The sequence below is a fragment of the Phocoena sinus genome, chromosome 18 (genome assembly GCF_008692025.1).
Source record: "Phocoena sinus isolate mPhoSin1 chromosome 18, mPhoSin1.pri, whole genome shotgun sequence".
NCBI classification, from domain to species: Eukaryota; Metazoa; Chordata; class Mammalia; order Artiodactyla; family Phocoenidae; genus Phocoena; species Phocoena sinus.
The window spans coordinates 1,154,978-1,182,093 of record NC_045780.1 but is presented as its reverse complement, the minus strand read 5'-3'; the positions used below and the strand labels follow the sequence as shown (position 1 = coordinate 1,182,093).

At 40.6% G+C, this 27,116-nt stretch overlaps 1 protein-coding gene across 5 annotated transcripts in view; it reads left to right on the top strand.

Annotated features, from left to right (window-relative positions):
- XPO4 (exportin 4) overlaps nucleotides 1–27,116 on the top strand; it is a 109,640-nt gene that overhangs the window by 25,540 nt on the left and 56,984 nt on the right. For all 5 annotated transcript variants that reach the window (XM_032610978.1, XM_032610974.1, XM_032610975.1 and 2 more), the window contains 3 exons: nucleotides 9,180–9,296; nucleotides 10,008–10,161; nucleotides 26,536–26,648. In XM_032610978.1, coding sequence (XP_032466869.1) covers nucleotides 9,180–9,296; nucleotides 10,008–10,161; nucleotides 26,536–26,648 — 384 coding nt within the window. The remainder of the gene's footprint in view (nucleotides 1–9,179; nucleotides 9,297–10,007; nucleotides 10,162–26,535; nucleotides 26,649–27,116) is intronic.

Genomic DNA, 27,116 nt, shown 5'->3' with positions numbered 1-27,116 from the left:
ATTTACAGTGTTGTGCCAGTCTTGGCTCTTCTGATTCTCAGGTATTAAATCTTTAAATATTTTGGGTAGTCTGTTCACTTTCCCAGTTTCTTTTCTTTAATCATTTGAAAGATATCTGTGAGGCTGTACCCCTTACGATTCTGTATGGTTGGTGTCTTCAGTGGGCCCTCGGCGCGCGGTGTGATTTTAGGTTGTTTGTGGTGTGAGTTAGGGTGCTGTGGTCATTTTAGGAGGACCGCGCGCGCTGTCCCTTCCCTTTCACAGTGTCTGGGTCTCTCCTTGCCACACAGACGTGTGCTCACCTTCCCGCTCCTGCTGTCTGCCCTCCACTCTGCTGGGAGTGACCCAGCAGGGTCTCCACCGAAGGAATAAATGAACAAGTAGTCAGGATTTCCTGTATCTACCCTAGGTATTTTTTGTTTTTCCTTTGGAATTTTCCTTATCAACTTTATTGAGGAATAATTTACATGCGTTACTGCGTCCATTGAAAATATACACTTCAGTGAGTTGTGACAGTTCTGTGTACCAGTGAACAGTCACACAGTCAAGATACAGAATGTTTCTATCTGTGTTTTCATTATTGATTGTGTAGATACTGTGTTCTATGTCATTTTTGTGGCAGGTTTCTTCCAAGAGTAGTGCTGTACGGTAGAACCTTCTGTGTTGATGCAGTGTTCAGTATCTTTCCTCTCCAGTGTGTGGGACCGCACTAGCCACATGCTGATTTTGAGTGTTTAAAATGTGACTTGTGTGACCAAGGAACTGAATTTTTAATTTTATATAATCTTAATTAAATTTTATTTGAATTCAGATAGCCACAAATGGCAACCATATTGGACCATGTAGTCTAGAGACTTTAATATCTAAAGGTCTAATTTTATGTTCCTAACACTTAATCTTCGTATTCTAAAATTTAATTGTATATCTAAAACTAACAACTTCGAAGATGTGCATGTTTGAATCATTACTTTTTTTTTTTTTTTTTTTTTTTGCGGTACGCGGGCCTCTCACTGCTGTGGCCTCTCCCGTTGTGGAGCACAGGCTCCGGACGCGCAGGCTCAGCGGCCATGGCTCACGGGCCCAGCCGCTCCGCGGCATGTGGGATCTTCCCGGATCGGGGCACGAACCGGCGTCCCCTGCATCGGCAGGCGGACTCTCAACCACTGTGCCACCAGGGAAGCCCAATCATTACGTTTTATGAGTTATTTTGGCTTTGTTTTATATAGTGAGGAGCTCTGTTGAAAATAGTCCCCAGATAAGATTCCATTTACAATGTTTTGAGGTGAAAATAATTGGGAAGCTACTTTTTACTAATAATAATCTATATGCTCTCAAAATTCTCTCTATTGGTAGACATAGTCTCCCATTTCTGATGGAGAGCTTTGCTCTCGAGATACTGATGCTTCAGGGCTGCCCACATTCATTGTGTCAGTACATCCGTAGTCTTACATTTCCGTGGATTTCTGTTAGCATTTCCTGCCTAACTAATGGCCGTGTGCGCAGTCCAACGGGGACGTCACTGTTGGTCAAGGGAAAATCAAGCGGTGGTCTGACTAGCCAGAACTTGTAGGGAAAAGGCTTGGAACTGAGGCTGCTACTTGGAAATATTATCCCAGCCCCTACTGCTCTAAATCAAGTTACTCTTCATAATTTTGGTTCTCTTCGTAATGTGTCAGGTGACACATCGTTTCACTTGACAATCTGCAGTGAAGGAGTCCAGCTCATTGGATTGACCAGGATTTAAACTTTGGGAACTTAAGCAGCAACTCTGGGATCTCTGCTTTTATGACTGTAGTTGGGTGATCATGTTGACTGGGGTTTCAGTATTAAGGTAGGATTTCTACAGTCTGTTCTCACCCCCACGAGTAGCTTCTTGGCAGCCGGATGCCGAAGGATTCGGAGCCCTGGCCCCTCAGGAATGAGCACACACTCGGGAATTGTGTTCTCCGCTTCCTCTCCCCTGGGTAATTTGACCCACCACAAAAAGTAGGCCCACTGCAACCTGGCAATTGGTTTTTTTGAGCCACTGAAATAACTGATGTTCTGAGAATGATTGGAACAGATGTAGCTGTCTAGTTAGAGAGGATTTTGCTCTGTTCACAGTACATACACTTTGAGGGGAGTGGATAAATTTAATATCCTCGTGAAATATTCCAAAGCAGGAGGAGTTTTTTAAAGTTGAATTTCTGCTAACAGGGTTGAGAACTTCTGTAGCGGTAAGAAGTCAGTAGCGGGGGGTAGAATTTAATTTCAAGATTGCTGGATGAATCTATTTTGGTGACCACACTGAAAACACAACTCAGAAAGCATTCCTGTGTTTATATGGCAAGTTCAGAATTCCTGCCTGGAGCCATTCCTGCTCATTCAGCAGGTCTAAAAAATGAGGTTACAGACCAGTAAAACATTTTAATCTATCTTCCTCTGTCGTCTTCTCAGACTGTTAAGAATTTGTGGGAGTGCTTCAAGAATTTACTTAAGATTTTCTTAGGCTCAGAGACATGAATAGCATTGGGAGAGAGGTTTAAAACTTTTGATAAGAAAGTAAAATGGTAAGATCAGAACATTGATACAATGTTGGCTAGAAACTTTCTTTATAAAGGTGATTTTAAGAGATATTTGAAAGGAAGAGATAACCGACTGGTTTTTTTTGGATGAAAGAAAGGGTTGACCTCATGGATTACTAAGTTAGGGGACTAACTTCACCCTTGCACATCTTCTAGAATGATGCTTCCAATCAGCCCTAATTGACTGGGAGCTGTGTGTAGTCTGGCTTTCCTGCTTGCTTTCTAAGAGTGTGTTTTTTGGTCCAGCATCATGCTAGTCAAGTATGCATGTTTAAATGAGTTTAGGGGCAGGATAACATGAAACAGATTTTGATTTTGGATGTACACTTAGGTTCAAATCCTAGCTCTGCCATTTGCTACCTACTTAACTTGAAAAATTGTTTAACTTCTCTAGGTGGTGATTTACTAATACGTGGAATAAATGTGGTAATATCCAGGCCCAGAAGAGGAAAGACAATATTAAGTGCATTTAGTAAGCATTCAGTGAATGTTTGTTTTATGTCCCTAGTTAGTGGTTTCACAACCCTTTGTTTATAGAATCTTAGGACATGAACTGTCATCTCTTTCTATCAAATAATATTTTAAGTGTTGAAAATCAGAAGAAAGTATTTATACTATTATCCATGGATGGAAACTAATTGAGTATTTAAAAAATATATAAGCAACGTATTAGCTTTCCTTTAAACGCTCTGAGAAGTATCTTATGGTCTTTGTTCTCTGTAGGTATTTATGAGTTAAACGATTTCCTATGGAGATTGTATTTTGTAGCCCCATTCAGTTTTCTGTGTATCGTGATGTCCTCTCAGAGGGACAGTGCTCGTGTGGCTCTTACGTTCTGTGCTGTCTGCTCCAGTCTGTGCACAGGCTGTCCTCCCTCTGCGGCTGCTTCACCTTGCTTTGCAGTGGTGTTAGACCTCGGAGGGATACATACAGAGGCTTCACTTCCCAAAGAAAGTGGTCACATTTTTAATTTTAATTAGCATTTAAGCTAAATTTTTAACCTATTTCATGTTTATTTTAGTTCCTTTGAAAGAAGTAGGCCTATTTAAGACACTTTTAAAGCTGTTGAACGCATCATTTAAGCCTCCTTTCTTCCTCTTTGCCGTGCTAGAGAGAAGAGGGTGAGAAATTCCCCGTGTGCTGCAGTGCTGCCCCGGACGTGATAGCAACTTAATCTCTCTTATCACAAGTCTCATTGATGTTTGCTTAGAGGAGCAGCTGGAAGTCTGCTTTATGTATGGCAACCTTTCATAAAGTTTATTCTTGGTAATAAAGCTCCTGGGGTAAGAGCCAGGCTATTATAAGAGACAGTCCTCTCTCTGAACAAGAGTATTTTATTTTGTCAGCTGGAGTTAGTGTTTGAGTATCTTGTTCTTGTGACAGTAAGCTGGAGAGTAAGGCAAACTGTCTCTGAAGGGTGTTTTTCCACTGTCATGAAATTAATGTCTTTTACTGGAAATGAGAATTCTGCTGAAAGATTTTTAATGCGAAGGCAACAGTACTTCAGTTGTTAGCCGGTGAATTAACTTGTGATTTTTTAGTACTTCAGTGAAAGAAAACATATTAGACTCTTTCATAACCTCGAGACCTCATTGAATTTCTTCTACTTGTTTTACATATTTAACTTTTCTCTTTGAAATTCATCAGTAGGGAAAAAAATAGGGAGCACATCATTTATTCATTTTCTGCCTTCCCTTGTGTTAGTGTCGTGTCAGGCACAGAGGCAAACATTGGTTTATTAATCCAGGTGATGTTTAGTGAGTACGCGCTCTATTGCTCTAGTGATGCTTTAGTTTAGTATATATTTTTTAATCGATAACTTATTTTGTGATTTTAATTTGGTGGATTGCAGATAACAGTCAAGAAGGACTAAGACGCCAATTTTTTTTTTTTTTTTTTTTTTTTTTGGGTACGCGGGCCTCCCTCTCACTGTTGTGACCTCTCCCGTTGCGGAGCACAGGCTCCGGGTGCGCAGGCTCAGTGACCATGGCTCATGGGCCCAGCCGCACGCGGGATCCTCCCAGACCGTGTCCCCTTCATCGGCAGGTGGACTCTCAACCACTGCGCCACCAGGGGAGCCCCCGAAATAGGTTATTTTTTATGATAAGGATGAGAATACTGTTGCCGCTTCACCTTATATCTTATCAGAACCTGCTGCATTTACATAGTACTTTTTGTTGCATTATCTGATTTGAAGGTTAGGACAATTGTGTGAATTCTGCAGTGTACAGGGTAGTAGCCCTTTTCATAGATAAGAAAATCGGGGCTCAGGTAGATGAAGTGGTTTGCTCTCAGTTACTTGAAGTGATAAATCTTGGACTCTCAGAGCCCAGATTCTCTGACTTCTTTTTCTGCACTATTGAAAGAGACTGCAGAGTGTTGTCACTCAGAATTTATTTGGGAGATAGTTGTGATAGCGACTGTTGTTTGGTTTCTGACTTACTGAAAATGAAAGCTGTCGCTTTGGGACTGCTTGTTAGTGCTGGTCAAGTGGCCAGCAGCAGCGGGTGACAGGCACAGACAGGGTGATTGGGCAGAGCTGTGGGCAGACGCGCATCGGGGCTTGGGGCTCTGCCCCCAAGTGTCGTAGGCTGGGAGCCCTGCCCTGTGTGTTTCAGCAGAGTCCAGGTGCTCTCCTTGTCACCACGTCATGTAATCATTGCCTTAGAAATGATTCTCTTGGAAAATTTTACATGAAGGAAGTTTCATTAAAAGTGTTTGCTTGCTGCATTTGGAAAATTAAGATACTACCTGAATTCTTTATGATCCTGGATAAATGAAGCATTGCCATGTGAGCCTCTTGGAAGTCTAAGATTTGTACTAATGGTACTCTATACTGGCTTCATCCCTGTTAACTTCAGTGTTACAGCCCCATATATGCTGCTTACCAGTCAGTCCGTCACCTTTCAGCTGGTTTCATTGAGACTCACCTCTCTGCAGTACCCACCACAGGTTTTGTCTCCGACCCTCTGAAGTATTGGAATCACCATCTCTAGTACAGAAATAAGATCCAGCCCTGCCTGAGGCAGAGGCAGCCCTGGAGGCACTGGTCCGTCGGGGGAGGGAGGGGGGTCAAGAGGTAACACACTCGGAGTGACCCCTGACACCTAGAGTGTGAAGCAGGCAGACTGAACGTCCACAAGGGTAAGGACGACAAGAACTTGTGGGTGCCTTTCCCCCGCTTCCTTCCTCCGTTTCTCTGTCCCGAGAAGGAGCTTCCCTAGCTGTCTCAGTGCCCCTGCTCCGCAAGTCACTTTATGTTAGTGAGATTTAATTGATAAATGGTTGTGGAAACGAATAAACGTATCGGGTAATGCATCTTAGACACACGGTGTGTGCTTGATTCCTCTGTGAATAGGGAGAAGTGCTTTTCTGATCTGTGCAGAGTGCTTTGCTCTTTTAATGTACAGTCAGTGCTTCCTATTCATCATTCTCCAGGAATTTCTTAATTAGCACCTCTGAGCCACAGTAGTATAATCTTTTTTTTTTTTTTTTTTTGGCCACACCATGCAGCATGTGGGATCCTAGTTCCCCCACCAGGGATCGAACCCGGGCCCTGACAGTGAAAGTGCCAAGTCCTAACCACTGGGCCGCCAGGGATTTCCCTGTAATTAATGTTTATGATGCTAATCTCAAATCCTTTCAGGGCTTCCAGGTTAAGGAGCAATTAAACTGTTTGGTTATCTTTTAATGATGAAAATATCTTACTGAATTTTAGTTCTTATAAAGCTGGTAATTTTAGGTGGGTCAAGGCCAGGACATTTGACTTCTGGCATTACCACAAACCATGCTGCATAATTTATTTTTATGTATTTCTTAAGTCTTTCAGTGGTAAATTTGGTAAGGAGACACTTGTTTTGGAAAATTTGTCCTTTTATTTCATAAGTGGAAAGTGGAAAAAGTAGAATACAAAACAGTACATTGGGTTAATAGTAATGGTATTGTAATAAATAATGTATAACTACATTTCAAAATTGGAAAGCTGTAAACAAATATTACAGTAGTAACCTATGGATGGTTACTTTTGTAGGAAGAAGTTATTTAAAAACAAAATATTCTTATGTTCAACAAGCTAAGTCCACAATAAGAATGTGTTTTGTTCATACTTATGCACTAAGAACACACTTTCTTTTATGGGTGAATTTGTACTTCATTGTTGTGAAGTTTGTAGTTGTGGTGGGATGTCTTTATTGCTACATCTCAAAAGCAGTCCCATCCCACCGAGGGCTCCTTGTTTGTCTGCTGAGGCTTTTACTTTTAAAAACTCTTCCTTTTCCTAAGTAGTAACCTCAAAAAGCTTGTCCCTTTTCACTGCTCCTGCCCTTTTCTGCGCTCACTGACCACAAACACGTGCTTGTAATCCTAGGAAGTGTTTATTTCACAGAAAAATAAAGCTTTATTGTGAGTACATGTTGGCTTCAATCATTAATTAGAGTCGTGTTACTAAAAATTTAAATATGGTCGTAGTCTAAAAATATGTTGTTTTGTGGTGAACATAGTTTGGCACTAAAAAGCAATTTGTGGCTAAATTACTTGTGCAGAACTACTATGGATAATTTCTTGGTAAGAACGATAAGCTTGTGTCTGATGGTGCTTCTGGGTTCTCTTCAGCTGCGTGTTTTTGTGTAAGTTGTGCGTGAATTCTGTTTTCGGTAGATTGATCATCTCACCTGAGATTCCAAAATTAGTTTCCTTTTTTTAGTAAGACGCATTTTCTTAAACATTTAGGTATCTGTTCATAGTGTCCTGTTCACTGAAGTCTTATTTAGAAAGGGTAGGAGAAGAGCAAAAAATATGGGGAAAGATTGTTTTCAGGATCATATGGCCTTGTAATCCATCATGGTAGATCCTTGTAAGTTAACTTTTCCTTTTGAATTCCGTTAATTTGAATTTAATACTACCCACTTTCCCCACCAAAGCCTAGCTGTATTTAAAAACTGTTCATGGTTGATCCCAACGGTATTTAAATGTATCTGAACTTTCGATTGCTGGCACTTTGGTCATTAATCACCATTTTAAAAGAAAGCCATTTTTTAAAATACAATTTTGTTAACTAAAAAAATGAACGATTGTACTTGATATGTTTCTAAGGTCTCTTTCAACTGTAAGATGAAGTATGTGATAAACTGTTTCTCTGTAAGAGGCTCTTTAATGCTTGGTTTCTTCCTCCTTGTGCCTGGGTCCATGCAAAGGCAGTTGAACTTACACACTTTTCTTGAAAATTGGGTAAAAGGGGACATTGTAATGTTAAAACAGATGTATCAATATATTTTGAAGTACAATTACAGAGAGAGAGAGAGAGAGAGAGAGAGAGAGAGAGAGAGAGAGTGTGTGTGTGTGTGTGTGTGTGTGTGTGTGTGTGTGTGTTTAAGCTAATGGAGCTATAGTCAGAGGACTTACTGTTGAACACAGCCCTGTCTGTATACCCCCGGATTCCCAAGGGTATTTGCACGTATTCTGTGTTGTTAGGGCTTCTTGGTGTGGAAAAGTCTGAGAAACTGCTTGAGTCTCTGGGCTAGTGTGCCATCATAATTGTTAATTATACATCATACTTACCCTAGTTAAGATTGAGGCAAATAGGAATTTAATTCTTTTTTACATTTTCTTAGAGGAAAGTTTTAGACATATACACAAATATACAGATATACTACAAATAGTCTGTTGGTCACCTATGTAACCATCATTCATCTTCAACAAATATCAGCTCATGCTAATCTTTAGGAATTTAATTTTATGTATATTTGCTAAGATTTGCCAAGATAAGCATCTGTAAGGTCAAGGTACTGACATCAGAAGCATTTCTGAGCAAAGATGTTACAGTTGGTGGGCGGGTAGGACCGTGCTCAGCTGTTGTATAAGCTGCATAAATAGTATCATCTTGACTTTAATCTTTCGGTTGTTCAGAGGTAGTGTGCATATTTCTCTGTAACCCTTGGAAACTTGCCAGAATAATTTGTATCGTCCCCATCATGGCACCTTGACTCTGAGCAGTCCATGAATAAAAGCAGCGAGTTGAGAGTAGACGCTTGTTGGATACAGCCATTGAGAAGGAAAATCGTCATTTTCAATTTTAAAAACTTGGGAGTACTACGTGGTTAATGTTTTGGAGACCATAAAATCCGTTTCACTTTTCATCTATTTGGAAATACATTTTACAGACATCAGAACGTAGAGTCAGACAGACCTGGGTTCAAATCTCAGCTGGCCCGAATTACCTGCCCTTTGAATCTCACTTCTTTCAAATGTAAAATGGGGATAGGGATTGTTGTGTGAATTCAACGAAATGATATGTTAAATACTGATCATCTTAAAATATCATTTACACTCTAGTTGAGTACTAGTAGGAGTACTCAGGAGTGTGTCCTGAGTTCAGGTCTCAGATAGGTTTGTGTAACTGGACTGAGGAGGAATACTAAACAGTCCCAAGGCCACTGCGAAAGGAGAGCTAATCTTTATCTTGTCATATCTGACTTTCTGGCTGGTAGGTATAAGATCTCAAGATACCATGGAAGATCTAAAGATAAAAATGTTTCATTATGTTTGAACAAATATTGTATTGAAACAAAGCATCGGGAAAATAATGCCTCATAATGATTTGTTATCAAATAATTACAGCAAACTCTGGCCTGTTCTATTCTAACTGCACTATTGAGTGAATTCTCAAGTTCAAGTAAAACTAGCAACATTGGACTGAGTATGGAGTTCCACGGCAACTGCAAAAGAGTTTTTCAGGTACTGGTATTTTTGTTCTTGTGTTTTAATTATTAGATCACTCACTTTTCACTCAATTTGTTGCTAATGGAGTGAGGACATTGCTTTTATCTAGTTGAACAATAGCCTATACTTGAAGGTTTGCGTCGTGATTTCATAGGATATAGTAAAGTGATAGGTTTGGTGAACATAGTTGACGGTTTAAGATTATTTGTTTAATTCTAGTCTTAAAAAGGAAATGCTACTATTAAGACCCTTAGCTTATTAATTTTGTTCTTATTGTGTTTAGATAGAACTAATTCAATTGGTGGGACTCTGCTGGCCTTAAAAATAGGCCTGGCTATATGCCAGAGAGGGCTGTGTATTTCAGTGTTATTGCAGATGGTGTGGGCTCTTTGTTTCGTGTGTATTGTTTGGCTCTGAAGTAAAGTTGTGTGAAGGCACTGGTTTCAATCCGAGGGCTCCCACTGAAGCTGCTGAGCCCTCAGCTCTGTCGTGGTCGTCAAGACCTGCTTCTCTAGGGAGTGGCATTTATGTGACGGTAAATGTATTCAGACCGGCATCACTGTAGCGTATAAGCAGGCCTAAAAATGGAAGATGTCCTTGAAGAAGCGATGTTTTCCGTTGGAAGCTTTAAGGTTTTTATTTGTTTGTTTTGTTTTATGGTTCTAAAAGGGAACATATCTTGAATGAGCTTTAGATACAAAAACACGTGTGGTTAATTTACTGCAGGAAGAAGACCTCCGTCAGATCTTCCTGCTGACGGTGGAAGTCCTGCAGGAATTCAGCCGGCGGGAGCACCTCAGCGCCCAGATGTCATCCGTGTTCCAGCGCTACCTGGCCCTCGCCAACCAAGTCCTGAGCTGGAACTTCCTTCCTCCAAACTATATCCTTTCAACAACCGAACGGTTTATGTGTGGTCACTTTCATAGATTGAATTAATTATGGCTAAAAGTACTTTATCTCTGCAGATTTATGAAACATGTTTTTTGAAAGAAAATAAGAATCTTTTAGAAATGGAATTTTACTTTATTTTATAATACCACAATGCAGTAGAGTACTTAGAAAATTTTCAATTTCTTCATAACTTTGTAGAAGAGGGTTGAATAAGCGGAAACATTTGGTGGGTCATTGGCTGTTGCTAACCAAGGGATAGGAGTATGCCTTAGGAAGGGAAGGGAAAAAGGTGGGAAGTGCATTTTACCAAGAAACGGAATCATTTTCTCCTGTAACATGTAAATTCCATTCAGATTTTGACTGACTTTCCTTAAGGCGGGTTTGGAGTTCTCTATTTGATCTTTGTGGATTACAGTTGCTCAAGTGTAGATAATAAGGTAGTAACATGTTTACCCTTCGGAGAGTGTTCCCAGTATAAAAATAGGAAAATTCCATTTCTAGCAGGTTATTTATTAGGAATACAAATTAAGTTTAAATAGGTTATATTATTGATACAGAGTGTCTACTTTTTTATCATTTACTAAAGTGGAGAAATTTGTGTTAGAAATGGAATTCTAGTTCAGAGTTTATGATTTGCTTTTCTAGAAATGGAATTCTAGTTCAGAGTTTATGATTTGCTTTTCTAGAACATTGCTACCTTGATAGATTAAAAGCAGTAATGTACGGTGGGCTGCCCGTATGTACCATAGTTGAGTCACACAGATCCAGGCTCAAGGTTCAGCCAATCTCAGGCAGGTTACTTAACGTCTCTGAGTCTCAGTTTTTCCAAATGTAAAATGAGGATATGGATTGTTGAGTGAATTGAAGGAAACAATACATTTAAAATACACTCGGGAGTTAGCTCCTGTTTATTGAGCTCTTGGTAGCCTCCTTGAAGTCTCCTCCTCAGCTTGCTGTGCTGTGCTCTTTCTTCTTGGTCTGGTATACTGCTTATGGTATAGGAAACTACAGGAAGTTTACTTTAACCTGTTCTAGGTATTGTTAATAGGAGGACGGCGGTGGGGGTCTATTTAGGAGAAAAGGGCAGATGATAAGCAAATAGGACATAGATATCCAGCCACTTGAGAGATGAGGGTGAGCCAGGGAGCCCTGCACTCACCGACACATATCTGAGCTAATTACCTGGGCTGTAAACTGTGAGGTTTTTAAGGGGGCAGGGGCGAGGTGTAACTCTTTCTTCTGTTTTCAAGCTAATACATTCATGTAATAGAAAATGAGTTGTAAGATGCCGTGTAGGGTGCTAGGTCTCTGACGGGAGCCCCGAGTTCTCAGTTCTTTCTCAGAGGCGGTCGTGGTGAGTGGCTGCCTTGAAGGGCAGAGCTCACAGGGAGGCTAGTCATGCCCCCTTCTACCCTAGTCGCTAATCCTCCTTCTGCTAATAGTCAATTTTATATCTTCAGTATATTCCTTTTGGCTGTTAAGAGGCACATATTTTCTTAGGTTTGCTTTTAAAAAATTTTCCCCTTTGTGTTTTGCCATCTAATTTTTGCTCTAGTTTTTGTTAGGGAAAAAAAAAGAAAGATGTTGAAAAACTTTGAGACAGATTTAAAAAGTAACAGGCCATATGGAGCTATCAAAACATTAATTATATATGGGAAAATCAAGGAAAGTTACACTGCATATATTGTAGCCAATTTTAAAGTCTCTGTTTTAGGGGAAAATTCAGTTGGATGAAAAGTGACTGTTTTGTAAAGGGAAACAGTGCTCTGGGAGTTTGGAAACAAAGTTTGTCTAAAGATACACACATAAAATATTTTTATAAAGCATGTAGATAGAGCTTTGGAAAACTTGTCATCTAAAAATGATAGGCAGGACTACAGTGTTGCTGAAGGAAAGAATTCATCGTAGATCTTGCTCTTCATGTACAATGTTCTGTTTCACGGCTTACAAGTGAGCTTCTTTGTGCCTATATGTGTTCCTACAGCGGCCATTTGTTGGGTAACAGCTACAGTTAAGCATTCCTTCCTTTAAGTGGATTAGCTTAAGTGTGGGACAAGAATATGGCAATGGAATTAAACGAAGCTGCGTTGTCAGTGCTAATTAAGAAAACTAGTTTCAAGGAACCCAATTCTGCCATAATTTCTAATTTTGGCGGTTACTTGCAGATCTGCTGTTCAATAAGCTGGGAAGGAGTTGAATAATTATTTAGTTTTTAAAATTAATTAATTAATTAATTTTTGGCTGCGTTGGGTCTCCGTTGCTGCGCGCAGCTTTCTCTAGTTGCAGCGAGGGGGGGCTACTCTCCGTTGTGGTGCACGGGCTTCTCATTGTCGTGGCTTCTCTTATTGCAGAGCACCGACTCTAGGCGCGCGGGCTTCAGTAGTTGTGGCATGTGGGCTCAGTAGTTGTAGCTTGCGGGCTCTAGAATGCAGGCTCATTAGTTGTGGCGTATGAGCTTAGTTGCTCCGTGGTATGTGGGTTCTTCCTGGACCAGGGATCGAACCCTTGTCCCCTGAAGTGGCAGGCGGATTCTTAACCACTGCACCACCAGGGAAGTCCCAATTATTTAGTTTTATACCTTGAAAAAGGTCTAATGATCATATTTAACTTAATTAATATATTGAGTTGATGTCTTTTTAAAATACGATTTGTCTTTTAGGATAGACAGAATAGCAAGTAGACCTTGTAAAAAATACGTTGTGTGCTTTGTATCACATCTATTTGATCATTTAGAATGGTATGTTCAATGAGTCTGTGTTAAATTACCAGTATCAGTTCCTATTCATAATTTTTGTAATCTGCTATCTTTTTTGTATCTTTTTATTTTGAAGTAATTTTAAGCATGCAGGAAATACTACAAGGGTAGTTGAGAGAATTGCCGTATGCCCTTTACCAAGATTCACCCGCTGTTAACATTTTGTCCCATTTCTTACTCTTCCTGTCTCTGTCTCTCATTACACACACACACACACACACACACACACACACACGTGTATGTGCGTTTGTATGACAGTATGTGTATATTTAAACACAGTTCTTCTGAATCATTTGAGAGCACTTGCAGACATTATACCCATATACCTCTGAGTACTTCACTGTTTGTTTTCTTGTGATCAAGAATTTTCAAATTGCACTGCGGTTCTTATAGGAGAATGTCTTACAAAACTCTAGTATGGTTTTCAAAACCAAGAATTTACTGTTGACACATTGTTATTATCTAATCTGCAGTCCATATTCAAATTTTGTCAGTTGTCTCACTAATACCTTTTGTAACTGTTTTCAGTACTTTGTATTTAGTTGTCCTAAGTCATCTTTGATCTGGAAAGCGCCTCAGCTTTTCTTTGTCTTTCATGAATTTGACATATTTGATGTGTATAGATCAGTTACTTTAAAAAAATACCCCTCAGTTTGGGTCTGTTGGATGTCCCCTCCTGACAGTTTCGGGTTACTCATTCTCGTAGGATACTGAGTAGTGGTTCCTTTATGTCAGGAGGCGTGTGATCCAGTTCGTCCCATTTGCGGGGAGCGGGGGGGGGGTTTCTCTTTGATCTTTTGGTTAAGGTGGTGTGTGCCAGGTTTTTCCATTGTAAAGTTGCTGTTCCTTTTTGTAATTAATAAATGATTTGTGGTGTTATACTTTATATAAATACCCTGTTCCTCCTAAAATTTCAACCATTAGTTCTAGCATCCCTTGGTACTCCTGGCCTGAAACAGTTGGTGCGGTCGTTGCACATTGGTGATTTTTCTGATCCCATCATCTCCTTTTGTGCTTATTTGCAGCTTTCTGCCATAAAGAAGAGGTTTCCTTCCTTCATTGATTTATTCATTTATATCAGTATTGACTCAGGGATTCTTCTTCTTCAGAATGGATTGTAGTCTGTTGCTGTCATTGTGTATTTTGCTGCCCACGTTGTGCCAGGTCTGGCCCTTGTCAGCTGACTTCTGTGTCCTTTTGGTTTGTCCCACTGTTCTAAGTTTTAACTGAAACAACCTGGGTTTAAATTTTTAGGAATGAATGACTTATTTTAGATGTTCTATGAAGAGTTCACTCTAATTATTTAAAAGTTTTCTTTTAAATGTTAAGAAATTTAAACACTGAGCTCCCTTAAACAAAATATCTGCACGGACCCACTTTGTCTGTGCCTGTGCTCAGGTAGTGTCCGTTGCAGTGATAATTGGTTATTTTCTAGAACAGCTTTATTGAGATGTATTTCACATACCAAACCATCTGCCCATTTACAGGATACAATTCAGTGGTTCTTTGTGCGATCATAGACTTGTACAGCACGACTGTCGTTAACATTAGAACATTTTCATCACCCCAAAAAAGAAGCCCTTGTATCTGTTAGTGTTCATTCCCTGTTTCCCCCAAATTCACCAGCCCGTGGCACTCACTCGTCTCCTTTCTGTCTCTATGCTGGACATTTCATATAAATCGAGTCATATAATATATGGTCTTTTGTGACTGGCTTTCATTTAGCCTGATGTTTTCAGGATTCATTCATATTGTAGCATGCATCAGCACTTCATTCCTTTTTATTGCCACATAATATTCTGTTGTAAGGATATGCCATATTTTTATTTATTCATTGATTAGTTGATTGACAGTTGGATTGTTTCAACTTTTTGGCTATTATGAATAATGCTGCTATGAACGTTCCTGTGTAGTACAAGTTTTTGTGTGGACTTAATATTTTCATTCCTCTTGGGTATACCTAGGAGTGGAATTGCTGGATCATAAGGAAACTCATTGTTTAACCTTTTGAGGAACTGCCAAGCTGTTTTCCAAGGTGGCTGTACCATTTTACAGTCTCAGTAGCATTATACGAGGCTTCCAATTTCTCCACATCCTGGTCAACACTTGTTATCTGTTTTTTGTTTATAACTGTCTTATTTCGTATGGAGTGGCATCTCATTGTGATTTTGATTTGCATTACCCTCGTGGTTAATGTATCAAACATCTTTTTTGTGGTCATGGGCCATTCGTGTATCTTCTTTGAAGAAATGTTTATTCATATCCTTTGTCCATTTTTAAATTGGGTTATTTGTCTCTTTAAAATTGAGTTGTAACAATTTTTTATATCTTCGGATAAAAGTCCCTTAGCAGATAAATGATTTTCAAATATGTCCTCCCTTTCTCTGAGTTGTATTTTTACCTTGTTTTTTAAAACATTTATTTATTCATTCATTCATTCATTCATTTATGGATGGCTGCATTAGGTCTTCATTGCGATGTGCAGGCTTCTCATTGCAGTGGCTTCTCTTGTTGCAGAGCACGGGCTCCAGGTGCCAGGCTTTAGTAGTTACGGCACGCCGGCTCAGTAGTTGTGGCTCACGGGCTCTAGAGCGCAGGCTCAGTAGTTGTGGTGCACGGACTTAGTTGCTCTGCGGCATGTGGGATCTTCCCGGACCAGGGCTTGAACCCGTGTCCCCTTCATTGGCAGGTGGATTCTTAACCACTGCGCCACCGGGGAAGTCCCTGTTTTTACTTTTTTATGGTGAACTTTGAAGCACAGAAAGTTTTAATTTTTATGATATTTAATTTATGTCTTTTTTTTCTCTTGTTGTCCTGTCTCAGAAGCCATTGCCTGATCCAAGGCCATGAAGACTTATGCCAGTGTTCTTTGCTAAGACTGACTTCTTACATATAGGCTCTTATATTGAGGTCTTTGATCCATTTTGAGTTAATTTCTGTGTATCATGAGAAATAATGATGCAACTTGATTCTGTTGCATGTGGATATCCAGTTATCCTAGCAGATAACTGATGGTTGATGAGAAGGAGGAAGAGTCTGGTGGAGTAGGAAGCACTGGAGAGAGAGTGGTGGTGGGCGGTGACTGACTGCAACTTCGTTGCCCTAACGTCTTTTGTGGGTTATTGGTCTTTTTAAGTTTTATGAGTTGTGGGACTTCCCTGGTGGTTTAGTGGTTAAGACTTTGCCTTCCAGTGTAGGGGATGCGGGTTTGACCCCTCGTAGGGGAGCTAAGATCCCACGTGCCTTGCAGCCAAAAAATAAAACAGAAGCAATGTTGTAACAAATTCAATAAAGACTTTAAAAATGGCCCACATCAGGGGCTTCCCTGGTGGCACAGTGGTTAAGAATTCACCTGCCAGTGCAGGGGACACGGGTTCGAGCCCTGGTCCGGGAAGATCCCACATGCTGCAAAGCTACTAAGCTTGTGGACCACAACTACTGAGCCTGCGCTCTAGAGCCCGTGAGCCACAACTACTGAGCCCACGCGCCTAGAGCCTGTGCTCTGCAGCAAGAGAAGCCACTGCAACGAGAAGCCCGCACACTGCAACGAAGAGTAGCCCCCGCTCACCTCAACTAGAGAAAGCCTGTGCACAGCAACGAGGACCCAATGCAGCCAAAAATAAATAAATAAAATAAAATAAATTTAAATAAATAAATAACAATGGTCCACATCAAAAAAATCTTTAAAAAGAAAAGATTTATGGGTTGTAAGAGTTCTTTGTGAACTCTGAATATATAACACAAATTCTTTAGTGGATGTATGATTTTCACATATTTTCTCCCATTCGGTGGGTTGTCTTCTTTCTTTATGATGTCCTTTGAAACATAGAAATTTTAAATTTTGTTGATGTCCGATTTATCTATTTTTTCTTTTGTTGCTTTTGATATATTTAAGATGGCTTTGCATAATCCAAGGTCACAAAGATTTTTTAAAATAGACTTTTGTTTTTTAGAGCAGTTTTCGGTTCATAGCACTCTCGAGCAGGAGGTACAGAAAGTTCCCATGTGCCCTCTCCCCGACACGTGCATGGTCTTCCATCATCACCACCCTACCAGAGGGGGGCTTTTTTTAATAATGGAAGAACCTGTATTGACACATCATTGTCCCCAAAGTCCGTAGTTTACATTAGGGGTCACTCTTGGTGTTCTGTAGGTTTGGACAAATGTACAATGACATGTATCCACGTTACTGTCTCACATAGAGTAGTTTCACTGCCCTGCAAGTCCTTTGTGATCCACCTGTTCACCCCTTCCTCTCCCCGTACGCTAGGGACCCGCTGATCTGTTCACTGTCTCCACAGTTGTGCCTTTTCCAGAACGCCATATGGTTGGGATCATACAGTGTGTAGCCTTTTCCGATGGGCTTTCCCCGAGTCACATGCAATTAAGGTTCCTCCATGCTCCTCCATGGCTGATAGCTGATTTCTTTATATCGCTGATTAATATTCCACTGTCTGGATGACAGTGGACTCAGCCATTCCACCAATGAAGGACAGCTTGGTTGCTTCCAAGTTTTGACAGTTATGAATAAACATGTGTGTGCAGGTTTTTGTGTGGATATAAAATTTCAGCTCCTTTTGGTAAATTACAAGGAGTGCAGTTGCTGGATTGTTTGGTGGGGGGGGTATGTTTAGTAAGAAACTGCTAAACTGTCTTCCGAAGTGGCTGCACCATTTTGTGTTCCCACTGACAGTGAGAGAGCGAGCATTCCTGCTGCTCTACACCCTCAGCAGCGTTTGGTGTTCTCAGTGTTCTGGATTTGGACCTTTCTCGTAGGGGTGGAGTGGTATCTCATTGTTTTGCTTTGCATTTCCCTAAAGACCATGTGATGTTGAACATCTTTTCATGTGCTTATTTGACACCTGTATGTCTTCTTTGGTGAGGTGTCTGTTAAGGACCTGGGTCCATTTTTAACCAGATGGTTTGTTTTCTTATTGTTAAATTTTAAGAGTTCTTTTTATATGTTGGATAATAGTCTTTTATGAGAGATGTCTTTTGTAAATATTTCCTCCCAGTCTGTGGCTTACTGTCTTATTCTCTTGACAGTGTCTCTCACAGAGCAGAGGTGTTTAATTTTAGTGAAGTCCAGCTTATCAATTCTTTCTTTCATGGATCATGCCTTGTTATTTTGATAAAAAGTCATTGCCAAACCCAAGGTCATCTAGATTTTCTCCTATGTTATCTTTTAGGAATTTTACAGGTTTTTGTTTTTGTTTTTTTGACCACGCTGTGTGTCATGTAGGATCTTAGTTCCCCGACCAGGGGTCAAACCCGCACCCCCTGCATTGGAAGCATGGAGTTGTAACCACTGGACTGCCTTACAGTTACACATTTTAATTTAGGTCTATGATCCAGTTTGAATTGATTTTTGTGAAAGGCGTAAGGTCTATCTGTATCTTGATTCTTTTTTTTTTTTTTTTTTTGTATGTGGACGTCCAGTAATTAAGTACCATTTGTTGAAGACTTTTTTTGGCTCCATTGCAGTTTACTACTTTGTTAAAGATCATTTGACTTCATGTATGTAGGTCTGTTTCTGGTTTCTGTATTCTGTGCCATTGATCCATTTATTCTTTCTCCAATACCATACTGTCTCGGTTATTGTAGATTTAGTAAGTTGAGTTGTGTCAGTTCTCTGACTTTGTTCTTGTCCTTAAGGTCACAAAGATTTAGTCCTATATTTTCTTCTAAGAGTTTTATGTAGGTCTGTCATACGGTAGGTCTGTGATCCAGTTTACGTTTTGTGGAGATATAAGGTATAACAGGATCCTGTTGTTCCTGCATCATTTGTTGAAAAAGGTATTTTTTTTCCAGTCGAATTGTTTTGGCCCCCTTGTATAAAATCACCTGGCTGTAAATGTAACAGTATTTCAAGATTATTTAGTCTTCTCTCTGTCTCTTTCATATCCATTTGAAGTTTAGGATCAGTTTATCAATTTCTGCAAAAAAGGCAGCTGGGATTTTGATAGGGATTATGTTGAATCTGTAGATTAGTTTGAGGAGAACTGCCACGTTAACAAATAGCAAAATATTAAGTTTTCCAATGCATGAACATGGGATGTCTTTCCATTTTTTTAGATCTTTAGTTTCTTTCAACACTGTTTTATAGTTTTCAGAGTAGAAGTTTGAACTTCTTCTGTTAAATTTATTCTGAGTATTTTATTTTTTAATTCAATTATAAATGGAGTTGATTTTACAATTATTTTTGTGTTCATAATGGTGTATAGAAAAACAAATTTTTGTATATTGATCTTGTACCATGTAGCTTTGCTGAACTTATTTTTTAGTTCAAATAGTATTTTTTTGGATTTTCTGTGTATATGTCTTCTGCAAACCTTTTTTTTGGGGGGTGGGGGCAGTGCCATGCAGCATGCGGGATCTTAGTTCCCCCACCAGGGATGGAACCCGTGCTCCATGCGTTGGGAGCGTGGGGTCTTAACCACTGGACCGCCAGGGAAGTCCCTGCAAACCATTATTTTTCTTAAAGGATTATTACATGTAGGTTTTATACATGTAGAAGGTGATTTAGGAAGGCATCCTCCACTCCAGGCCTGGTGCAAAGTCTATAGCTCCTGGGCTTTGGCAGGTGTTAAAATCGTCTCCTGGCCCAGTGAGCTAATTGCTCTGGCCATTCTGCCCTGGTCTTACTGTCTTGAAAGATCTGAGATGAAATCCACCTGCTTTTCATTCTGTTTTAGATTATTATTGTGTAAAGAAAGTACCCTAGTCCTAGCATCCTCTATACCACCACCCCATTTACAAACGGGCGCTAGGATTCTGGATGGTCTGGTCTCTGCCTTTCTCTCCGAACTCTCTTTGTCCTCTTTCTGTTGGTGCTGCACTCACAGGCCAAGTTTCCTTCTGCCCTGGCACCTTTGCAGGTGAACTTTTCCCTTGCCTCCTAGTTGTGCCTCCGTCATTCACTCCAGACCAGGTCAGGTTTCTTTTGATGTGGCTTTTTTTTTAATTTACATTTTTGGCTGCGTTGGGTCTTTGTTGCTGCGTGTGGGCTTTCTGTTGCTGCGTGTGGGCTTTCTGTAGTTGCGGTGAGCAGGGGCTACTCTTGGTTGTGGTGCACGGGCTTCTCATTGCGGTGGCTTCTCTTGTTGTGGAGCATGGGCTGTAGGCACGTGGGCTCAGTAGTTGTAGCTTGCAGACTCTAGAGCGCAGGCTCAGTAGTTGTGGCGCACGGACCCAGTTGCTCCGCGGCATGTGGGATCTTCCTGGACCAGGGCTTGAACCCATGTCCCCTGCATTGGCAGGCGGATTCTTAACCACTGCACCACTAGGGAAGCCCCTGCTGCAGCTCCTGATATGCATGTTATACACACTTCTCTCCCATTTGGCCCACTTGTCCATTGTAATTTTCCTTTTGTTAGCCTGCTGGAGCAGTACCTGTTTACTGCTTGTCTGGAGGCTCAGGAAAGCACAGGCCGTGTTTTGTCCACTGTGTTGTCCACGCTGTGCAGTATCTAGCATGTAGTAACAGATGCCTAACAAATAGATATGTTTTAGTTATTGAGACAAGGTGATTCAGAAGTAGTGTCTCAGTTCTTGGCTGTCTGTTCATGCTGCTCGTATTGTTTAGCCATTAGCTCACCTAGCGTCCATAAATGCTTCGGGGTTTTGGCAATGCTAATCATAAATGACAATATCGTTTTGTAATAAGAATGCTTGGCAGGTATGTTTGGTATGTTGGCTTCAGTAATAATTCTTTTTTTAGTTTGGTTACACTGCCTTTTATTGGTATTCTATTTTTGTGTATCTGATTTGGTTTTGGTAAAAATTTTTTCAACTCAAGCTCTTGGGGAAAGCTAACTAGATCATAAAATAGTAACGGGACACAGAAGCTTTCACCTAAATTAGGATTTCCAGTAAAGCCAACGTTACTATTTGGAGGCAAGGCTTTGGAAAACATTCAGGTGAGGTCAGTTCTCCTTTATTTCAAAGGACTTTGGTTACTTGGACTAAGTGCTGTGTGAGACCGGGCTCAGTGGTTCCGTGCTGTGCCAGAAATAGCAGTTTTTGTTGTTAGAAAAGTTAGTAGTGACAGAGATTAAATATATAAGAAGAAAAGCTGGGCTTCCCCTTGCTTCTGAAAATTTTGTTTTACTAATGAGGTGGGATAAAAAGAATATGGGGAAATTAAAGTATTCCTTTTGTAAAATGTCCATGGTTGCTACAAGGTCTTCCTGTATTGTGAAGTTCTTGTAAGAATAGGCAGTGGAGATTTTCACTTTCCATGTCTGCCTGAGGGTGATTTGTAGCTGTTGTGTGCCTCTTTTGTTGTTTTACTGTCGGTCACCACCACAAGATGATCCCCATACAGAAGGTGTTCATAGATGGACTAGACCTCATTTGCATGTGGAAGGCCCGGTGTGTTTCAGAGGTGACCACCCCCCTTCTGTTAAGAGCATGCACTTACAGGTCACACTGTGTGGTTGAGACAGAAGACTTTGTGGGTTTATCCAGTGGCAGTCGTGGCCGCTGCGGCTGAGCTCTGTCCTCCTGGCTCCTCAGGTGTGTGTGGTGCTGGCCGGCGTGTCCAGGGCAGGGCAGGTGCTGCGTGTCTGTGCCTCTGGTTTCTCAGGAGCAGGTGAGCTTCCCCAGCAGAGAGCTTTAGAGCTCGGTAGGATGGCCGTGGGAGAAGGGCCAGGAGACGGATAGTTAATTCTTCAGTGTGTGTGCGAGGTTGAGTTGACTTCCAGCTGTGACTGATTTCCAGGGGACTGAGAGCACAGAGCTCAGAAGACGGGCTGGGTTTTCAGACTTCAGAATTGCAGCCTTGCTCACAGACGGGCTTGTACGGTGTCCAGTGACAGGAGAGTCCTTGTATGGTAGCTCCTGGTTCTCGAAGTGGTGAAAACACGGCAAGGTGAAGTGATGTTGATGCGATGACAGATTTTTAAAAAGACATAGGATTATTAAAGGCTGAAAGCAGCTCTCTATGGCTGTCACGTGGGTTGAATTTTATTTGATCACAAAATGAATGATTCTGATACAAAATATAAATTACCTGAGTTTAGTATTTATTTTAGAAAAATATGTAAAGCCATAGCCCCAGAAAATTCTTGGTTTAAAATCTGATTTGAATTTTGGTAAATGATTGCTATTTAATGGTATCAATCTGGTGTGACTCTTATGTCTCCTAAAATCTAACAAGCATATAATAAATGATCAATTAGTAAATAATCACTTCATTGTCAGACTTCTCTTTTATTGGTAATATATTTGGATAAAAATAAAGCAATATAATGTTGATATTATGACATGGCTGTTAAAGTAGTTCTGTAAACTGAAACTTTTGCAACTTTTAAATAGGAACCTGCTGTTTTATTAAAACTGTTAGAGACTATTGCTTTGTATAACAATTTTTTGGGAAAAGTTATTTTTGGATATCAGGAAGAGAGAAACATGATTAACGTTTGTATATGATAGTCTAGGCTTGGAGAGAATTATAGGTTATTAAACAAGAACTTGAAAAAAGTAAAGATTTTTGAGAAGGAATAAAGGAAGACGCAAAACTAAGAAAGAAGGAGGAAATACTGCTTGATTTAAGTTTTAAATCATTTAAAAAAATATTGTCTTAAGAGGAGAAGTGATAGAATTTTAGTGATGGTCTTCTCCTTGTTGTTTTTAAAGTATTCTACATTAAGAATTATCTGGGGAGAAGTGGTATTTTGGGGTCACTTATACATAGATACAGAAATAGTTGGTAATACCAAATTAAAAGTTGAATTGAATGTGCAGAAACGGTCCAGATCTGCATGTGAAAGTCTGTTCACACTGTGATGAGCTTCTAACTAGCTTTTTAATCGAAAAGTAGTGCATGCGCCTTCTTAATAACAGTATTTCAGGCAACACAGAAGGGCCCTTATTCCCTCTTTACGGGCAGCGCCTTCAGCAGATTCACAGTCCAGTGTGCTGACTACAACGTGTATTTCTTGTTCGAACAGCGCTGTTCTTAAAAATTTGTTCCATTCATTACTGTTGGAGTACATAACAGTACATTCAGTACTGTTCTTTTTGCTGTTTTTATGTTAAGTTTGTATTAAAATGCTTTTGAAGATAATTACATGTTCTTTTCGTAGAGAGAGAGAGATTATTTATAACTAAGTCATACGGTTGTGTCTCATTGTACACACTGGAGCATGTGTTCATTCTTATTATGAACAACTGGTACCGGGTGGCAGTGCTAGGCTGGCTGGTAAAAGGGAAGGTGGGTTAGTCTGCAGTGCTGTAGGGTAACTATTCAAAGAACAGTTAGTGTGGCCTCTTCGCCAGGAGCGCTACCAGTGAGCTTTCTTAATAGGAGGCAAATGTCATGCCAGAGGTAAAGATCCTTTCCAGGTCTGGAGTTAAAAATAAAACTCACATGGAACTTTAAAATAATTATTGGAGAAAAGTATTTTATGATTGTGTCAGATGTTAAAGTCTCAGATCTCCTTGTGCTGTGGGCAACATGTAAGGAATGACAGTTCTAAAACCATGCTGGTCGTCAGCTTTTTAAGAACATTTGGCCATACAGACTGGGCACTGGGAATAGTGTGTTTAAAAACAGGCCAAGATCAAGAGAAGCTAACATCAGGATTAAAAAAAATAAATAAAAAATTTGAGGATTATTTTGCACCTGATGTTTAGGTGAGCAATTGCATTTAATTCCATCTCATACCTGGAAAAAAGGCTTCTCTCAAACTTACATCCTTCTGTTTTCTCTTAATATAAGTAACTGATATCTACAAGTATTTATGGAGTGTCCACATTTTGTAATTGAATGAAAGATAGCAAAGAGATCTTGGTCTAGGTCTCATTTCCTTTTGTAATATTTATTAATCTTTGATGTTAATCAACTCTCACTTGCTAAAGGACCTGGACAACCCCCTGTTGTTTTGTAACTGGCAGGCTTGGTCAGTTGCAGGGCTCTTCACTCGCTTGAAACGAGCTTTTCCACATTTCCAAGACTAGCAAAGTCCATAAACACCACTCTTTGCGTCCTCCCCCAGCGCCCCTCCTCTGTGTTGTGCCTCTGAGGGGCCTCCGCTGCTCCTTACCTGAGGGCTGCGTGCATTTGCTCTGCCCAGGTGGCTGTGCGAACGAGACCCAGGACAGGTGGCCTGACCGTTTCATTACGGTTCAGTGTGACTCTGTCTCACATTCCACCTAAGGTAAAAGTAAAATAATGACACCATTAGTGAGCAGATAAAGTATTAAGACATTCTGTTATTTTCCTCATGGAAAGTGTTTAGTGATGATACACATATTTTGTTTGTTAGATTTGGGTGTCTGACACATAAAGTTTCTTACCATTTTGATGTCAGATTGCGACTCCTTAAAAAATGTAACTAGATTGTCATAATTTGTGCATCTTTGTTCAATGTAGAACTCAATATAAGTATTTAATAAATACTTTTCATTACTGAACAATTTATATACCAAAAAATTGCCTTTTAATTGAAAAAATAGGACATTGAAAATTAAGGGAATTAACCTAGAAAAGAAGTGGAATATTTTTTATGAAGTACAAAAACTTTATTGTCTTACTCTCAGGTGCTTTATTTCATGTGCTGAGCCTCCTTGTTTTTTGGTTGTTTGTTTTTTTTTTTTGCGGTACACGGGCCTCTCACTGTTGTGGCCTCTCCCGTTGCGGAGCACAGGCTCCGGACGCGCAGGCTCAGTGGCCATGGCTCACGGGCCCAGCCGCTCCGCGGCATGTGGGATCCGAACCGGGGGACGAACCCGTGTCCCCTGCATCGGCAGGCGGATTCTCAACCACTGCGCTACCGGGGAAGCCCGAGCCTCCTTGTTTTATGCCCCAACTTTTACTGTGGAAAATTCCAAAGGTGCACAAAAATAGAATACAGCTTCACCAGCTGTAAGTTTTATTTCCTCTCTGCTCTTCCAGCCCCAGATTATTGTGAAGCACATCCCAGACATCAGATTTCACCCACCAACATTTCAGTTTGCTTCTCTAAAGGGTAATCAAGCCCCCGTTTTTAGACAATACATGGAAAGACCTAGTGTTTAGCTGTTGTGTTCTCTTCTGGGTGAGAGCCCAGTACTAACAATCTCACACCAGCTAGGTGCCTCGCGAGAAGATGAAGTCGTTCTAGAAGCTACGGACACACCAGTGGCTCTGGGTCAGGAGGCCCCGCGCTGCTGCTGTTTCAGAGTCCGGCAGCTCCTTCCTTTTGGCCCCAGTTCTCCCTGCCCTCCACAAGGGGGCAGACAGAGGAAGAGAAAAGTGAGATTTAAACGAACCTGGTTTGAGTTTCACTTTTATTCAGCAATTAAGTGCAGTCACAGAACATTTCTGGAGTGATTGTTCAGAAACAAGCAATGGCTTCTTTTCTGAAAGAACTCTTGGTGCCCCTTCTTGCTCTTCAGACACAAAATAATATTAGTTATTTTAAAAGAGGGTTAAACAAAAATCTTTTTAAAAATTTTCCATAGCGTTGCCTTTCATTTTCTCTGTTAATGATTTGGGCTTTAATGAACATGTAGAATTTGAACTTATATCTAATTTTTGCACACCGTAGTTTGGATAACTTGTTGAAATTTCTCATTGGGTGATGAGAATGGTCTAGCTCAGGGGTCCCCAACCTTTTTGGCACCGGGGACCGGTTTCATGGAAGACGGTTTTTCCACGGGCGGGGCGGGGGGCGTGTTTCAGGCGGTGATGCGAGTGATGGCGGGTTGGGGGGGGTAGCGGCAGATGAAGCTTCACGTGCTCGCCCACCGCTCACCTTCTGCCGTGTGGCCCGTTTCCTAACAGGCCGCGGGGCCGATGCTGGACCTCGGCTCGGGGGTTGCGGACCCCTGGTCTAGTTGGGCATTTGATAAGCGTGGAAGGGGCGTAACGCTGTCTGTGCCCAGACAGGTTTCTCCCTTCCTGAAACCTCAGCTACGTGTCTGTGTCCCTGAATGAGTTATGTTCACAAACACCTGCAGGTGTATTTTATGGTTATTCTCTGTGTGGTAAAGACGGTGTTCTGTTTGAAGCCGCTTGACAGTGAACACCTGAACTTTTTAGCCTGGGATAGAGTTTTATGTAAAGTGATAATTGTCTTTGTGTGGAGTTGGATGATCTGATGTTTGGAAGTTCTTCTTTGGTAGGATGTATATTTGCTCCTCCTGTTCTCTTTTTGTTTCCCAGTAAGTGTATTTCTTTTGGGAAAATGCTATTTTTCCAAGCAGACTGTATGAAACTCACATTCTGTATAAGTGGTTTTAGCTGCTGTAAGATATTGGGGGACGTGATGGGATCAACATGTAGAAATTGGTTCTTTTCTTGCATGTGTTTTGGCATCTGTTTTGCGTTAGTGTTTCTCCTCCTGTTGCCACCACTCAGATCACCTGTGCTCAGACTTTATGTACCCCTGCAGCATGATATATAATTATGATGAAACTGTTATCTACATTCCTCTAGCATTCTTTTTTTCAGCACTTAATGCCTTTTATTCCTTAGCTTCAGGCGTGAATTATGTAGCATATGTGAAGAGGCTTAAACTGTTTCCATTACATTCTTTCTGGATGGCTCCGTTATATTTAGGATATACTTACATTTTAGACAAAGTCGGAATGTTATTGTGGTTGACCTTGACCCCAGCTAACTGGGAAGACATTATATAGCCATGTTTGAGTCCTCGCAAAATGTGCTCCTGAAGCCCACGGAGTCCTGGCGGGAGGCCCTTCTGGACAGCAGGGTCATGGAGCTTTTCTTTACCGTAAGTCCTGCTCTCTCCCTCGCCACAGGGAAGCCACAGAAAAGTGCCACGGGAAGAATGCGTGCTTTTGTATCTTTTTTAAGTAAATCAAGACAGATTGCTTTTCTCCTCCAAAGCCTTCTCTCCTGATCAGTATATTTGCTTAAACAAAGATTATATAGAAATGTTTTTGCTGGTTTATTAAAATGTTATATAATTATGAAGGGTTTAACGTCGTAGAGCTCAAGCTTTTTGGTCTCAGGGCCTCTTTACGCTCTTAAAAATCATCGAGGACCCCGAAGGGCTTTTGTTTGTGTGGGTTATAGCTATTAGTGTTTACCATGTTAAAAATTCAAACTGAGAACTTTAAAAAATAATTTATTAATTCACTTAAAAATAGCAATACCAAACCACTACATATTAACGTAAATAACATTTCAGTGAACAAATAGCTATGTTTTTTAAAACAAGCAGACAGAAAGTTTAGTG